This window comes from Bubalus kerabau, chromosome X (assembly GCF_029407905.1).
Source record: "Bubalus kerabau isolate K-KA32 ecotype Philippines breed swamp buffalo chromosome X, PCC_UOA_SB_1v2, whole genome shotgun sequence".
Taxonomy (NCBI): domain Eukaryota; kingdom Metazoa; phylum Chordata; class Mammalia; order Artiodactyla; family Bovidae; genus Bubalus; species Bubalus kerabau.
Window position 1 is genome coordinate 164,135,883 of NC_073647.1, and position 16,994 is coordinate 164,152,876.

General features: G+C 51.0%; 2 protein-coding genes across 7 annotated transcripts in view; both read right to left on the reverse strand.

Annotated features, from left to right (window-relative positions):
• The window catches only part of XG (Xg glycoprotein (Xg blood group)), a 40,968-nt gene extending 30,202 nt beyond the window's left edge, over nucleotides 1-10,766 (reverse strand). For all 6 annotated transcript variants that reach the window (XM_055563283.1, XM_055563282.1, XM_055563285.1 and 3 more), the window contains exons 1-4: nucleotides 10,507-10,766; nucleotides 2,599-2,643; nucleotides 2,187-2,210; nucleotides 1,139-1,201 (exon numbers count right to left, since the gene is read on the reverse strand). In XM_055563283.1, coding sequence (XP_055419258.1) covers nucleotides 1,139-1,201; nucleotides 2,187-2,210; nucleotides 2,599-2,643; nucleotides 10,507-10,567 — 193 coding nt within the window. In that variant the 5' untranslated portion in view covers nucleotides 10,568-10,766. The remainder of the gene's footprint in view (nucleotides 1-1,138; nucleotides 1,202-2,186; nucleotides 2,211-2,598; nucleotides 2,644-10,506) is intronic.
• A 2,839-nt stretch (nucleotides 10,767-13,605) lies between these two features.
• CD99 (CD99 molecule (Xg blood group)) overlaps nucleotides 13,606-16,994 on the reverse strand; it is a 31,834-nt gene continuing 28,445 nt past the window's right edge. Inside the window, exon 10 of the mRNA XM_055562888.1 lies at nucleotides 13,606-16,959. Within this exon, the coding sequence (XP_055418863.1) occupies nucleotides 16,934-16,959 (26 nt within the window). The 3' untranslated portion in view covers nucleotides 13,606-16,933. The remainder of the gene's footprint in view (nucleotides 16,960-16,994) is intronic.

Consider the following 16,994-nt stretch of genomic DNA (forward strand, 5'->3'; position numbering starts at 1 on the left):
TGAATCTACTATGCGTATGTCCTAAGTCCTTTCAGTCGTGTCCGACTCTTTGCGACCCCGTGGACTGTAGCCCGCCAGGCTCCTCTGTCCTTGGGGATTCTCCAGGCAGGAATACTAGAGTGGGTTGCCATGCTCTCCTCCAGGGGATCGTTCCGGACCCAGGGATCGAACCCTCATGTCTTAAGTCTCCTGTGTTGGCAGGCGGGTTCTTTACCTGCCTGGGAAGCCCATGTAACTCACAGGAAATAGAAATTCATTACTCAGGGCCACCACCATCATTTTAAAGGCACGAGATTCTAGCAGGCTTTAAAAACAAAAGCCGGAAAGCAACCTTCCTCTGTTTTGAAATGTGCCAGCCTCTGGAGTCCTGAGTCACACCCCCCCAAGCCTGAGGCTGGCCCCTGCATGCTGCCGGGTAGATGAGTCTCCAAGGACCAGGGTAGTGACTCATCTTACGGGATGGCCAGCATCTATGATTCTCAGGGGCCCACAGGCGGGAAGCCCATGAAAATATGGTCAACTCATGTTTCCCAAAAACACTGGAGCAAGAAACATCCCCCCACTAGACAAGCAGAGACATCATTTTGCCGACAAAGGTCTATATACTCAAAGCTCTGGTTCTTCTAATGGTCATGTAAGGGTGTGAGAGTTGGACCATAAAGAAGGCTGAGCGCCAATGAATTGATGCTTTTGAACTTTGGTGTTGGAGAAGACTCTTGAGAGTCCCTTGGACTGCAAGGAGATCCAACCAGTCCATCCTAAAGGAGATCGGTCCTGAAGAGTCATTGGAAGGACTGACGCCGAAGCTGAAACTCCAATACTTTGTCCACCTGATGCAAAGAGCTGACTCGTTGGAAAAGACCCTGATGCTGGGAAAGATTGAGGGCAGGAGGAGAAGGGGACAACAGAGGATGAGATGGTTGGATGGCATCACCAACTCAATGGACATGAGTGTGAGGAAGCTCCAGGAGTTGGTGATGGACAGGGAGGCCTGGCGTGCTGCAGTCCGTGGGGTTGCAAAGGGTCAGACACAATTTAGCAACAGAACCATGACAAAGGCTTCATTCAGCCTCCATGACCTTCCCTGAGTTCCAGTGGGCAGGTTCAAAGCTGTTTGGAAATGAATGACCATTCTTACTTCCACCGTTGTTGGGATTTCCAGGCTGTGGCTGGTAGGGGGGCCTCGGGTTGGGGTAGATACCTGTGGGGGAAAACGACATTGCATGTTAAGAAGAGAAAAATGTCCTTCCATCAGAAGCAGCTTATAAAACAAGAATATAAGCTTGACAATAGATTTTATATTTTATTCACAGTGGGTGCTCATGAAATATAGATTATCATTGATCAGCTTAAAACTACTTAGACACTAGAAGCAGAACCTGAACATTTAGAAGTTGAAAAGACTACATACACACACTTACAAAACTGTTTAGCATTTATAAGGTATGTAAAAAGCAAACAAAAACTGCTTATTCCTTGAAGGCTTGGGTTTGATCCCTGAGTTGGGAAGGTCCCCTAGAGGAGGAAATGGCAGCCCACTCCAATATTCTTGCCTGGAGACTCCCGTGGACAGAGGAGTCTGGTGGGCTACAGTACATGCGGTCGAAAAGAGTTGGACACGACTGAGTGACTAGCACACACACAGGGAAATTCTACGTGCAGCTTTCTGAGGAAATGCAGGACTGTTTTCTGTGGAGGCCGCACAGTTTTCTATCCCTACTGGAAACATATAAACGTTCCAAAGTCTCCACACCGCCATCAACACTTGTTATCATCCATATTTCGATTTTAGCCATCCTAATGGGAATAACAGCTCCCTGTGATTTTGCGATCCATTTCGTGAAGGACTTGGGCTTTAAACATCTGTCCATCAGTCACACCCTCCACGATCCTGTCGTTGCTGTGGCTTAGCCGCTCAGTCTGACCCTTTGCAACACTATAGACTGCAGCCCGCCAGGCTCCTCCGTCCATGGGATTCTCCAGGCCAGAACACTGGAGTGGGTTGCCGTTTCCTCATCCAGGGCATCTTCCCGACCCCGGGGGTGGAACTCTCGTCTCCTGCACTGGCAGGCGGATTCTTCACCACGGAGCATCCCGGGAAGACGTGATAAACTCCTTCCAAAACCTCAGCTTGCGGTGGGGCAGCCTGGTTTCTGTCCACTCACCAGAGTCAGGTAGTCACTCACCTGAGCTGGGCTTCTTGGTGGGCTCTGTGGACAGAGAACATATGTGCAATAAGCCCTGAGGGGTTTTGTGAGGCTCAATGAAACAATCATTAAAGTCCCAATTTAAAAAAAAAAAATGAAAATCTCAAGGCACTAACAAAGATAGGATCAGTTCAGTTCAGTCGCTCAGTCGTGTCCGACTCTTTGCGACCCCACGCCAGGTACCAACACAAATTCCATTCCGTGTTCGAGGGGGAGGGGGACTCAAAGGACAAAAGGTCCCTTCACATGCAAGCCCAGCAGTGGCCCCTGGAGCAAATGCAAGCCCACCAGTGTTCCTTTTCTCGTTAGGAAGTTGTCCTTAGGAAGGAATCCCGGCCCCACCCAACCCAGAGCCTTCCAGTAGCTGAGGCAGGCTGCCAGAAGCACTTACTGGGGTCATCGAGAGCATCAGCCAAATCAAAGTCCCCATTCTCACCTGCAAGAACACACAGAGGATCAGTCACAGTGGGATGGAACCGGCCACCCGGCTTTCCTTTGCCCCAGCTGCCCAGATATCTCCCCCCTGCCCAACCCCACTCCCACCACTCCGAGCTTAGCAGAGAAGAAGAGTTCCACCCCTCTCTCCAGCTCCCCAGTAGTGTGTCTGTCCAAACAACCTCCTATTCCTAGCTTTCCTGGCAGGCTCTGCCCACAGCAAAAGAGATCCGTGAAGGAAGATAACTGCACCCTCATCCTTTTTAAAATCAAACTATAGTTGATTTCTGGGCTTCCCTGGTAGCTCAGCTGGTAAAGAATCTGCCTGAGATGAAGGAGACCCTGGTTTGATCCCTGGGTCCGGAAGATTCCCCCGGAGAAGGAAACAGCAACCCACCCCAGTATTCTAGCCTGGAGAACCCCATGGACAGAGAAGCCTGGTGGGCTAAGGCCCACGGGGTCGCAAAGAGTTGGACACAACTGAGGAGAAGGGGCCGACGGAGGGTAGGATGGTTGGATGGCATCAGCGACTTGATGGACATGAGTTTGAGTAAACTCTGGGAGTTGGTGACGGACAGGGAAGCCTGCCGTGCTGCAGTCCATGGGGTCACAAAGAGTTGGACCCAACTGAGTGACTGAACTGAACCGAACTGAACTGAGTGACTAATACTTTCACAGTTGATTTACGATGTTGTTAGTTTCCCTGGTGGCTCGGATGGTAAAGAGTCAGCCTGCGAGGCAGCAGACCTGGGTTTGATCCCTGGGGACAGTGTACAGAAAACTGATTCAGTTATACATGTATATAAATTATTTTTCTATACACAAACATGTATCTGTTCTTTTTCCACACACTGTTGAATTATAGGTTATTGAAGTGAAAGTGTTAGTCCCTCGGTAGTGTCTGACTCTTACGACCCCATGGACTATAGCCCACCAGGTTCCTCTGTCCATGGGGATTCTCCAGGCAAGAATACTGGAGTGGGTGGTCATGCCCTTCTCCAGGGGATCTTCCAGACTCAGGGATTAAACCTGGTCTTCTGCCTTGCAGGCTGTCTCTTTACCATCTGAGCCACCAAGGAAGCCCATGCAATCAGCCCCTGACAGCTTACAAGCGTCTCTCACCAGGCTAGTCCCTGAAGCTCCAGGCAAACCCCTCAACAATCTTCTCAAACCGGAGCGTCCAGCCACTCCCTGTTCTGAGCCTCTGCTACTTATCTTGTCTCGGTCTCTCCCTAATCCATTGCACAACAGACTGGGCAGCACCTGGGCATTTTCCAAAAAGGGCATCTGGCTGCCTCTGGGGACTAGAAGCCTCCAGAGCCAGGCTGCTGGCAGTAGGAAGCCAGGGTGTGCCCCCTCTCCCACTGGCTCTGGAAACACACCAACTGCCCCACCCCATTCCGTGTCCACTTCTCATTCCAGTGATCTCCTTCCATTTGCAGATGCTTCTCATGATAAACAATGCTGAGCGCCAAAGAACAGATGCTTTTCAACTGTGGTGTTGGAGAAGACTCTTGAGAGTCCCTTGGACAGCAAGGAGATCCAACCAGTCCATCCTAAAGGATATCAGTCCTGGGTGTTCAATGGAAGGAGTGATGTTGAAGCTGAAACTCCAATATTTTGGCCACCTGAGGCGAAGAACTGACTCACTGTAAAAGACTCTGATGCTGGGAAAGATTGAAGGCGGGAGGAGAAGGGGACGACAGGGGATGAGATGGTTGGATGGCATCACCGACTCAATGGACATGAGTTTGAATAAACTCTGGGAGTTGATGATGGACAGGGAGGCCTGGTGTGCTGCAGTCCATGGGGTCGCAGAGAGTCGGACAGGACTGAGCGAACGAATAACATCTGCCGATGACTCAACGTCACTGGGGAAGTGGCCTCTGGTTGTCATGGGTGAGGCGCTCTTTGCAGAGCCCTGCGCGTGACTCACAGACAAGGCAGATTCCACCCAGGGGCCCCCCGTCCCGTTGGTGTGGAGCCGATCATGTCCGGCAGGCCTGGCTGGAGTCTACCAGCCTCCCTCTGGTCTCCGGAGGGGCTGCAGCCAAGAACCTACCTCCCCGACCCGCTGCGGAGTGCATCGCGGTCTAGCCCTGCCCTGTCATGATCTAGTCCCGCCCCCACCACGGTCTAGCCCCACCCCCGCCATTGTGTAGCCCCGCCTCCACCACTTTCTAGCCCCGCCCCATCACAGTCTAGCCCCGCCCAGTACGTCCTAGCCCTGCCCCTGCCACGTTCTAGTCCCACCCTGTCACGTTCTAGTCCCGCCCCGTCACAGCCTAACCCCACCCCATCACGGTCTAGCCCCTCCCATCATGGTCTAGCCACCCCCATCACAGTCTAGCCCCACCCCTGCCATTGTGTAGCCCCGCCTTCACCACTTTCGAGCTCCGCCCAGTCACATTCTAGCCCCGCCCACTACGTCCTAGCCCTGCCCCTGCCACGTTCTAGTCCCGCCCCATCACAGTCTAACCCCACCCCATCACGGTCTAGCCCCACCCCCGCCATTGTGTAGCCCCGCCTCCACCACTTTCTAGCCCCGCCCCGTCACATTCTAGCCCCGCCCAGTACGTCCTAGCCCTGCCCCTGCCACGTTCTAGTCCCGCCCCATCACAGTCTAACCCCACCCCATCACGGTCTAGCTCCACCCCATCACGGTCTAGCCCCACCCCTGCCATTGTGTAGCCCCGCCTTCACCACTTTCTAGCCCCGCCCAGTACGTCCTAGCCCTGCCCCTGCCACGTTCTAGTCCCGCCCCATCAAGGTCTGTCCACGGTCTAGCCCTGCCCCCGCCACTCTATAGCCCCGCCCCATTACCATAGCTCCACCCTCCGAGGTTCACGTCACTCCGAAGATACCGATTCCAGGGGCTCATCAGGGGGGATGGGGTGTGGGAGACGCAGCTCTCCCGGAGCAGTTATTTCCACCAGCTTTGTTTTTCCCCTCAGAGCCTAAGGACGGGGCTTGGAACACAAGATCTGTTTCCGATCTGGTTCCTTTAGCAGGCCCGGCAGTTTCTAATCAACCGCACATGTGCTCGGGGCTCACCACGCGGGTCCCCATGGCTGACCTCCTGGGAACCTGGGTTTAAAAGGACTTGGGCTGGTGAGCAGGAGGTCTTAGCATCAAACCCCATACCCCCTTACCCTCCGAAAAGAGCTATTTAGGACGGATTTAATATATATATATATGTATATATTTTTATTTATGGCTGTGCCAGATAGTTGGCACATGGAATCTAGTTCTCTGACCAGGGATCCGACTGGGGCCCCTTGCATTGGCAGCTTAGAGTCTTAGCCACTGGACTGCCAGGGACGTCCCAGAGGGATTTTCAAGACAAAACTAGCCTGGGTTGGGAAAAATCCCCTGGGAAAAGTGGGCGGCTCCCCACTTTAGTATTTTTGCCTGGACAACCACATTGACAGAGGAGTCTGGCGGGCTACGGTCCATAGCCCATAGTTGCAGAGAGTCTCAAAAAGTCTCAAAGAGTCAGACACAACTGAGAGACTTAGCATGCAACAGATGGATAGATGATTGATGATAATTAGATTCATGGATCATAGGGAATAGATGATAATTAGAAAGATGAGAGATATACTTAGATGTTAGAAAAATAGGCATAGGATTGATAATAATTATATAGAGAAATAGAAGATAGGATATGTAAAAATAGATGATAGATACAGTGAGAGATACACTGATAAGCTGACAAGTGCATTGACAGACACACCGATAGATACGACAGGTACACAGGTAAATGCCGTCTCTAGCGCTCAGGCAGGATTTCTCAACCTCAGCAGTGTTGACATTTGAACCTGGATGACAGACAGCCTGCTCTGTGGGGTGTATCATGCATCAGAAAACATGGAACTGCATCCCTTCTCCAGGGGATCTTCCCAACCCAGGGATTGAACCCAGGTCTCCCCACATTGCAGGCGGATCGTTCACCGTCTGAGCCACCAGGGAAGCCCAAGAATACTGGAGTGGGCAGCCTATCCCTTCTCCAGCGGATCTTTCCAACCCAGGAATCGAACCCAGGTCTCCCGCACTGCAGGCTGATTCTTTACCAACTGAGCTATGGGGGAAGCCCAAGGCCCCAGTGGTGACAACCAAAAATGACTCGAGGCAGGGCCAAGTGTCCCCAGGGGGTAGTGTCACCCATGGTTGAGCATGGCTGGCTGCATGAAGCAACACCTGGAGGTGTGATTTCTGCACCTCCTGGGTGAGAGACGCGTCAATACTATGGGAACCACGGAACAGACATTCTCCCTGTGGCAGAGATCCTTGAGGCTCAACCCGATGGTTAATCAGATGGCCGGGGGGCTCAGACATCACCTCTCAAAGGGCATCCTGACTCCATGAGCATGGCCAGGATGTTTCCCCAAATGCAGCTGCCCTGTCATGGTTTGTCCAGTAGTCACGTACAGACGTGAGAATTGGACTATAAAGCAAGCTGAGCGCCGATGAATGGGTGCTTTCGAACTGCGGTGTTGGAGAAAACTCTTGAGAGTCCCTTGGACTGCAAGGAGATCCAACCAGTCCATCCTAAAGGAGATCAACCCTGAATATTCATGGGAAGGACTGATGCTGAAGCTGAAGCTCCAATCCTTTGGCCACCTGATGCAAAAAACTGACTCATTGGAAAAGCCCCTGATGTTGGGAAAGATGGAAGGCAGGAGAAGGGGACGACAGAGGATGAGGTGGTTGGATGGCATCACCGACTCGATGGACATGGGTTTGCGTGAACTCTGAGAGTTGGTGATGGACAGGGAGGCCTGGCATGCCGCAGTTCACAGACTCTCAAAGAGTCTGACACGACTGAACAACAAGAACCACAGTCAGTCCAGCGCCCCACCCACCTACCTAATGAAGCTCTTGCACAGCTGCGATTGGAGTGGTGCCTTCACTTATTTCTCTTTGGCTACCCCGAAGAGCTTCAAGATCTCAGTTCCCTGACCAGAGATTGAACCGTGAGCCGCGGCAGTGAAAGCCCGGAATTCTAACCCCTGAGCCACGTGACGAGCTGAAGGCATCTGCCATCCAGTGACTCCCGACAGATCAGACCAACTGGGCCGGTTAGGAGGCTGAGTCGTCTGTAGCAGCAGGTGAGCCCAGAGTTCGGTGTCACTGACAAGGGAATAAAGGCTCAGACAGGTTTTCCTGGCTCCGCTGCTGGGCGGGACTGCAGAAAGACCGAGCTTGGCCTCATTGTGCTTCCTTTAGCCCTGGTGTCGGTTCACAGAGAACTCACATCTCTCTGCAAACAAAAGCTCCCGACCTCGTTTCTGCGTGTCCCGCGTGCGGGAAGACGCTCAGACCATGTGGATTCGTGGAAGGGTCTCCAAGAAGACCTTGGGCTCTGGGTGCCGGGATGGCTCACAAAACCACACCTGTTTCTAAATACCCATCCTCAAACAGGTCAAACAGGATGTGCCACAAGAGTGACATCCAAACAAAATCTTTGCACTCCTAACCTAGTCATTTATGCATGGGAGAGTCGGACGGTAAAGAAGGCTGAGCGCCAAAGAATTGATGCTTTTGAATGGTGGTGTTGGAGTGCCGGGAGCCACCACGGGAGATCCCACCCGTGACAAAGGTCATGTGGAAGAGACCTGACAGGCAAAGGCGGATCAGGCCTCAAAGGACCCCCTGAATCTGCTCGAGCATCCACCCCAAAACCAAAATCTGTCTTACTATTTTGTGCCTTTCACCAACTCTTTCTGACATTAACAGGGGGCTATCCCTGACCACCTTTCTCTGGAAAAAATCAACTTAGGGCTTTAGTTAATGGGCATGAAAGGAATATTTCTATTTTAACCCCTCTAATGGCTTTCTAGCTTGCCCGACAGGTTTATCCATACTCTTGCAATTAACACACATGATTGTTCACAAGTCCCCAGCCTTGAAAGGCACAGGAAGCCAAAGCATTCTAAAGGTCCTAATGAGCATAGAGTCCTTTAAGGGATGAAAAAGTATTAGAATAGAGAGTACTGGCAAAGGGCTTCATTATTGGGCCAATGCTTGCTGCCAAGTTCCCATATCCCTTATCCATTGTGCACCTGGGAGTGCATTGGTTAACGTAGTTGGAATGTAAGAAAAACAAGTAGCAGCCTTGGAATTAACCACATCAGACCTTTGAGCTGATTGGTTCTTTCTTTGTTGTGACCCACCGCACCTTTGCTCTGTGAGAATGTAACTCTGTTTAGTACTTTCTGAGCCTGGGAGAAATAAAGAAGAAACACTTTAAGGGAAATTAAGTTTTCTGGCTGAGCAGCCTTTATCAAAAAAGGGTCATAAAATGTCCACTGGCCTCCAAGGCCAGAAGATAATGTACACAACATTGTTTGTGGGAAAGCTATGCAGAAAAAATCCTGGTTTCGATAAAGACAAAAGAGATGTAATGTTTGGGCTGACTCTGTATGACTTGGCATCTTCCATTTCCCTCTATGTACAAGTCAAGGTATAAAGGTTCCTTTTGAAAATAAAGTTATGGGCCGCGCTCACCGAAGCTTGGTCTCCCCGTGTCGTTCTTTTTTCCTTTTCCCTCCTTTTCTCTCTCTGTTCTTCTTTCAGGATGACTCCTTGGAACACAGGAGCTTTATTGGCTTTCTGTGTTTATCAAGGAAGATCAAGCCCTGCTCTCCGCTTTGTTATCCTTATCGGCTAAGCCGTCATCCTGAGGGTACCCCTGGATCCTGCTGGGGCTGGACCCGGGTAAGAAGACTCTTGAGAGTCCCTTGGACTGCAAGGAGATCCAACCAGTCCATCCTAAAGGAGATCAGTCCTGGGTGTTCATTGGAAGGACTGATGTTGAAGCTGAAGCTCCAATCCTTTGGCTCCTGATGCAAAGAACTGACTCATTGGAAAAGATCCTGATGCTGGGAAAGATTGAAGGCGGGAGGAGAAGGGGACGACAGAGGATGAGATGGTTGGATAGCATCATTGACTCAATGGACATGAGTCTGAGCAAACTCTGGGAGTTTGTGATGGACAGGGAAGCCTGGTTTGCTGCAGTCCATGGGGTCAAAAAAGACTTAGACACCACTAAGCAACCGAACAGCAATGAGTGACATTGAAAGAAAATCTTTTCATTTCTAACCTGCAACACTACTTACTCTTAAGCCCCTCCCAATCCTCAATGCCTTAGAATTTCAATATCCAAAGGACCAAATATGTGTCTCCAGTTGCTATTAAATCCTGCCCTTCATGGGTTAATTATAGTTTCCTGAGTGAGGCCCCTCCCTGCCTCTGTTCCTCAACATGCCAAGATGGGGAAGAGCCTGTATTGGAGTTTTGGGCGTAAACAACTCACATGCTTTTAATTTGCCAACCGGAGGGCTGACATTGAGGAAAAACATATCTAAAAAACGTGAACCGAGGCTGTCCTTCCTGCAAAACCCCATCTCTGGCGACAGTAACTCGTCCCACTGAACCCAGCTGCATCTCAGCTGCAGGGTCGCCCTACAGAACTACACAAGCCACTCGGACTGTTGATAGAAAGCGCGGAAGAAAATCTCAACCCGCCCCAGGGACTCGGATCACTTTTTCCATGCGCACCACACCCAGAGATCAAAATCCGAGAACCGAAAAAAAAAAAAAAACCCACAGCTGGCTTCTAAGTGTGTTCCCAGCCCTACAGATCTGGGTCCATCCCCCCAGAACCCCGAACGTGGTACCCGGTCCCCTTGTTAGCTGTTCAGTGCCATCAGATCGGAGTCTGTTTTTCTTTTCTACACTCTAGCAGTTTGCAGCTGTTTCCTGAGAGGAAGTGGTTTGGGACGGAGTGTTTATTTTTTTCAGCAAGCAGATAGAAATGCACACCCATCACCTCTTTCTCCGGGAGCCAGCCCTCCCTTACCTCGGACATGCAGCAGAACACACAGGAGCGTGAGGCAGAAGAGACCCCGCCATGCCTCCATCCTTGGTCTCCAGCGGGCGGGCAGGTGGGCGGGCTGGGCGATCTGGCCACCCCACCCTCGACGGGTGACGCCGTGCTGACTTCTGTCGTCGAGAGGAAAACAGGAAAGAAAAGAAAAGAAAGGATGAACCAGCCTCTCTGCCTCTACAGCCTCTACAGCCTCTCTGCGAGCTAGTGATGAGCAGGGCGGTGCTGAACTTCCCAGCCGGAAGCCCGCCCGTGGGGACCAGCTCTTACATGCCTGCTGCAGGGAAGGCACCTCCCTCAGCTACGCTGGCCAAACACCCCTAGGAAGGTGGGGAAATAGGCGACCGCCCGATGCCACTGGGCATCTTGGGTTGTAGGGAAGCTGGCATACCGGCTTGGCAGCTCTGCGCCCTGCAGGCGTGGGAAGAGCCCCAGGATCAAAGGTGCCAAGCTCGTGTGTAAGCAAAAGCTGCCTCGCCCCACGGACGGGGGTCATTCCCAAGACTCTCGTGCAGGGAGACGCCAGACCCAGAGCCTAGAGCAGCGCTCTCAGCCGTGTCCGACGGTAGCCCCCCAGGCTCCTCTGTCCTTGGGGATTCTCCAGGCAAGAATACAGGAGTGGGTCATCTTGCCCTCCTCCAGGGGATCTTCTCAATCTGGGAATTGAACCCAGGTCTCCCGCATTGCAAGCAGATTCTTTACCGTCTAAGCCACCAGGGAAGCCCCCGTTTAATCTCTGCGTTTTTTTTTTTTTTTGCAACTTGCAGACCCTCTGCCTTTAAAGAGTCACACTGCGCCCCTGAATCTCAGTTATCGATGCAGGTGGTGGGGCAGTGAGGGTCAGCGGCGGGGATGATGGGGGGCCAGACAACCCGACTTCACTTGCTCCTCCTGCTCTGTCCCCTGATCAGTGGTAAAGAATGAACCTGCCATGCAGGAGACGTGGGTTCGATCCCTGGGTCAGGAAGATCCCCTGGAGAAGGACATAGCAAGCCACTCCAGTTTTCTTGCCTGGAGAATCTCATGGACAGAGGAGCCTGGAGGGGCTGCAGTTCATGGGGTCGCAGAGAGTCAGACACGACTGAGCTACTGAAGGACAACAAAACCCACTGTGGGCTTTGGAGGTGGTTATAGACGGGGGCAAATTCCTTTTTTTTTTTTTTTTTCAGTTGAAGTATAGAGTTGGTTGACAATGTGTTTTTAATTTCAGGCGTGCAGCAAAGTGATTCAGTTATACAAGTATGTTTATATTCTTTACCAGATTCTTTCCCATCCTACATTATTTTACTGAATGTAGTTCCTTGTGGTCTACATTAGGACCTTGTCGCTGACCTGCAGGGGGAAAAAAAGAAAAATGCATTCTCTTTGAGAGCGACTCTGGGAACCCAAAACCAGGTAGTCTGGTGGTCACGGAGAGGCAGACGATTTTGAGGATTTTCAAGTCGAAGCACAGGCATCACATGAGGTGAACACGGCCGTCACTGTTTCGTTACCTCGGAAGAGCGACCCAATGGGTCTCGGACGTGATTTGGCAAAGAATGAACTGCTCTGCCCTGCCTGCCTTCCCAGGTGGAAGTGAAGTGAGGTCGCTCAGTCGTGTCCGACTCTTTGTGACCCTATGGACTGTAGCCTGCCAGGTTCCTCCGTCCATAGGATTTTCCAGGCAAGCGTACTGGAGTGGGTTGCCATTTGTTCCTCCAGGAGATCTTCCCGACCAAGGGATCGAACCCAGGTCTCCTGCCTTGCAGGCAGACACTTTACCGTCTGAGCCACCGTCTGGCAAAGCAGAAAACATATAAGAGACGCGGGTTCGATCCCTGGGTGTGGAAGATGCCCCTGGAGGAGGCCATGGCAACCTACTCCAGTATTCTTGCCTGGAGCATCCTCTGGGCTTCAGAAGAAATTCCTTCGAACCAGACAGAGGCCCTGGTTGCACGTGACTGCGAAAGCCATCAGACGGGAGACCGACAGGCCGGCTCTGGCTTCGAGGTTGGGCCTGGCCAGCACACCACGTGGCAGGGAGGACCCCCCTGCCACACTCCCACCCACCACCGTCCCACCCCAAGTATGTCGGAGGAGGACCCACATCCACCGGGGGGTGCGCAGAGCAGCTCCAGGCCCCATGAAGTGGGCTGGAAGGAGGGATAGCAGGTGAAATTTAAAATTAAAAAAAATTCCCCAAACGCATCTGCTGCAAGCCCCCTCCAGGCTGACCTGGAGGAAGCGCGGGGTCTCAGATGGGAAAGATACGCTGGGTTAAGGGGGGAGGTGCTGTGTATGCCAGGAGGTTCGGGGACTTCCTGACGTGCTAACACCCCCGAGACCTGGAAGCCCGCTGGTGGAGACGGGGTGCGTTAGGGAACTCCCAGGAGCCTCCAGGGTGTGACGTGGGCAGGGGGGACATCCCCAGATTAACTTGCTGCCGCTAGAGCTCAGGGCGTGCCCGGGAGAAGGTGGGTCGTAAGGAGGGACAGGGGCCTAGGGTGACGTGTGATGAGAGCAGGAGACTCAGTAGCAGGTGGCCCTGGGTCCCCAGGAGGACCTGACTAAGCCCAGAGCTGAGCCCGACCGTGAGTGCACAATGGTGCGTCTGGCCGTTCCTGGGGAATCTCGCAAGCAAGAGAATGTCGGATGCAGGAACTGGTTCTCAGGTCTGGGCGGCAGGAGAGGAAAGCGTTGAGCTGAGACAGGACTCATGGGAAATCCTAGCGGATGGAAGAGCGAGTCACTCAGTCGTGTGCGACTCTGTACGACCCTATGGACTGCAGCTCACCAGGCTCTTCTGTCCATGGGATGCTACAGGCAAGGACACTGGAGTGGGTTGCCATTTCCTCCTCCAGGGGATCTTCCTGACCCAGGGATCAAACCCAGGTCTCTTATGTCTCCTGCATTGGCAAGTGGGCTCTTTACCACTGGCGCCACCTGGGAAGCCCTAATGTCAGTATGGTTGATGTTTTTTCTAGGTATGACAACAAGCCCAGAAACTAAGTTCACTACACAAAAATAATAAATGCGAACGGGGGAAAATATCACTTCAGAGTTAAAAGGTGAGGCATAAAGTGAAAAAGCACATTTGTTACTTATGTCAAGTCAAATCTTTAATATGTGAAGAGTTCCTACAAATCAATAAGAAAAGGACCAGTAACACATACGGGCAAACAGCATATTCATTTCCTGCAAAAACAGAACGTCAACGGGTCTCCCGCACACAGATTCTCAGTCTCACTTGTGTTAAGACAAATCCAGCATAAACACAGTCGACAGGATATCATTCTTCAGACACTGGCACCAATCGGAAAGCTTGCTCAGCAGTGAGGAAACAAATCTGACATCACTGGGGTGTATCGTGGATTTGCAGAACCTCTACAGGGGGTGTCTGGGCAATGTCCATAAAAATTAAATATACACATGCTTTCCCCACCTCCCCCCTCACAAAGCCAACTTCAGGCATTGCATGGAGCCACAAAACTCTGCTTCCAAAGCTATTTACTGCAGCATCTCACAGCAAAAAAGTGACCACAGTTTACACGGGTTGATCAAATCCATTATGACCAAGACTTGTAACAAATCCTTTGCTGGTATGTCCTCACTTAAATAAAATCTTGACATTGATTTCAAAACCTGTTGGACTGTGATTTCTTTATACAGGAGTTCCAAAATGAGTTTAAAAAGCAATCATTACGCCAAGCATTTAATCATCAAACCTCCCAATTTAAACTCAATTTTTCAAAAGGCCCCACCTTTGATAAACTCTTATTTATTTTAATGTGAACAAGAAATTGAGCTGAGTCTACAACCATGTACATACACCGTCCATAATAAAAGCCTAGTTGACTTCTTTCTTACATGTATAGGTTCAGGAATGAGTCACAATTTCCTCTACTGAACCGCTTCACTAGTGTGTTGTTTAAAGAGACGTTTATGCTTATAAAAATGTTGACATTATTCACAGAGTTACAAAAAGACTTTACACATTTTTTTTTTATAAAGCAAATCACAGCACAGACTCTGATGACTCATTGGGGTTGAATGTGGACACTCTCTGCTCCCTTTGTAACCGGGTGACCTAAGCTAGTTAGCAAGAGGACCCAAGCATATTGATTAACCCTGCCCTCAGCTCTTGACAACTGGTCGACCCCTTCCATTGACTGAAGAGATTTATTTGCGTTCTGTTCTGTAGAACCCAGATGTCACGTCCACCCTTGTACACACCCAGGCCACAGGTATTTGTCATATGAAGTGATGAATGGATATGATAAATACTCAATCTTCATTTTTTAAAATCATTTCATATATGCAAAAATTATCATAGTGTCCAAGACAGAGCAAGTTCAATAGACAGGTGGCGGTCTCCGGTAATACCTTGAGAAGGAAATTCCCAATGCTTTTCAACAATGACGGGAGGAGGGGTCGTGGAGACAGGGGGGTTGAGCCTTCAATAGGGAGATGGCTCAGTTGCAAACTACCCCAGAAAACAACTGAAAGAGTCTCTCTGAGCTTCCAAGCAGGAAAGACCCAGAATTCATGACCGATACGGGGTTGGCCAAAAAGTCAATTCTGAGCTTTTCGTGAGACGTTTCAGAAAAACCCAAAGGAACTTTTGGACGGAGAAGGAAATGGCAACCCACTCCAGGATTCTTGCCTGGAGAATCCCATGGACTGAGGAGCCCGGTGGGGCTACAGACCATGGGGTCAAAGAGAGTCAGATGCGACAAGAGTGACCGGTCAATACCTTGATGGCAGCCGCTTCCCCGGTCGGGTGGTTTGTGAGGGCCGCCCGCACAGGTGTGCTGACATCATACCTTTGAATCCACGGTGACCGATGTGGGGCACACGACGGTTCTTCACACCATCATCAGCAATGAGATTATGTCTTCACTCGGGTAAATGCTGCTACCCTGGATAACTACCCTAAGAGCTTTATGTGAGCAGGCCCGCGCTATAAGAAAATTAGGCAACAACCTCATATTTCTGGAGAGGGAAGTCTATGGGTGGGGTCCAGCCCATCTGCAACATCAAGGCTTCCACGCTTTCCGAGATAAACGCAAAAACCCAAGCAAAGCCCTTGGATGGGGCTGGCCAAAAGGATCGTTCAACGAACTCGTTGCTCACTACAGCTGTGGATGAAAACGAACGTGTCTTTCATTTTTACTTAAAACCAAACGAACGTTTTGGCCAACTCAACACATAAAAGCCTGCATTTTGGAAGCCGTGCGGCGTGTGCCTTGTTGAGAGTGGAGGAACTGCTTTTAAAGGCGGAGAAGTCATTTCTAATAGCCAAGAGAACAGCAAGCACTCAGTCCACACTCTAAGATGTTAGAAGATATAGGAGACTGTCTCTCACAAAACAGTGTGGCCCCCCCAGGTAAACCAAGCTCTCCCGTGGAGGCTGATAAATGTGTTACAAAGATCATAAAAAACAAATTCCTGGCCATTTACCTACATGGAAGACGCAGGAAAGAATCTGATGCAGGGCAGAAGGGCTGCTAACAAATATTTTCCCCACAATGTCATCAACTGGAGGAGGAAACGGCGACCCACTCCGGTATTCTTGCCTGCGAAATCCCATGGACAGAGGAGCCTGGCGGGCTCCAGTCCACGGGGTCGCAGAGTCGGACACGACTTAGCAAGTAAAGCGCCACCACCAATGTGGGCAAAGAAGGGAAGGAACAGACAAAAGCAAACGCCAGAAATAAGAGCTAGCGCCTAGGGTGACGTCTGTCTTATAGAAAAGAGAATTGGGAATCCACATCATGAGTGTCACTAAATTTCCAACAGCCTTCTTTAAAGGGCACCTCCCGGCAAGACATTTACGTAAATAGGACTTGATTTCTAAAATTTCTTTTTATTAGTCTGGTGTGGGAAGAAAAAAATTCACTAGAAATGAAAGAACTTTTGAGGAAACTCGCTTGAGGCTTAACGCCCACTCCATTAAAGAGTCAATGGTCAGGAGAGGTTTCAGACGCATTCTATTTACAGGCAGTTTGTAAATGGTCCAGAGTTTCCGCTCGGGGAACCTCGGTGGCGTACGAACGATGATGGTTGGGAACTTGGCAACTTGGATGGGACCTGGTGATCAGTCGGTCGGACATTCCCTGCACTCACGGGAAAACCCCCTCAGGGTCGTGGAGAAGGTGAGTGTGATTTCCCGCCCCCGTGGATGGAAAACTCACCACAAGTCAAGTTTCACCCGCCTAGCACGGCAGAGGGGGACGTGGTGGAGAGGGGAGTGGGGGATAAAGCATCCCAGCGTTAAAACGAGGAAGCCACCTTGAGCGAAGGCACGGACAAGCCGGGGCGAGGTCCCAGTGGGTCGTGTCTGCTCCTGCAGCCCATCTCTGGAGCGGCTCGGCAGGCAAGCTTGCGATCCTGCTGCGAGTTACTTGGCTGCCAAACGTCTTTATTTCTCCAGAAGAGTCTGTTGAACTGCAGAGAACAAAGACACAAGAACAGATTTTTTT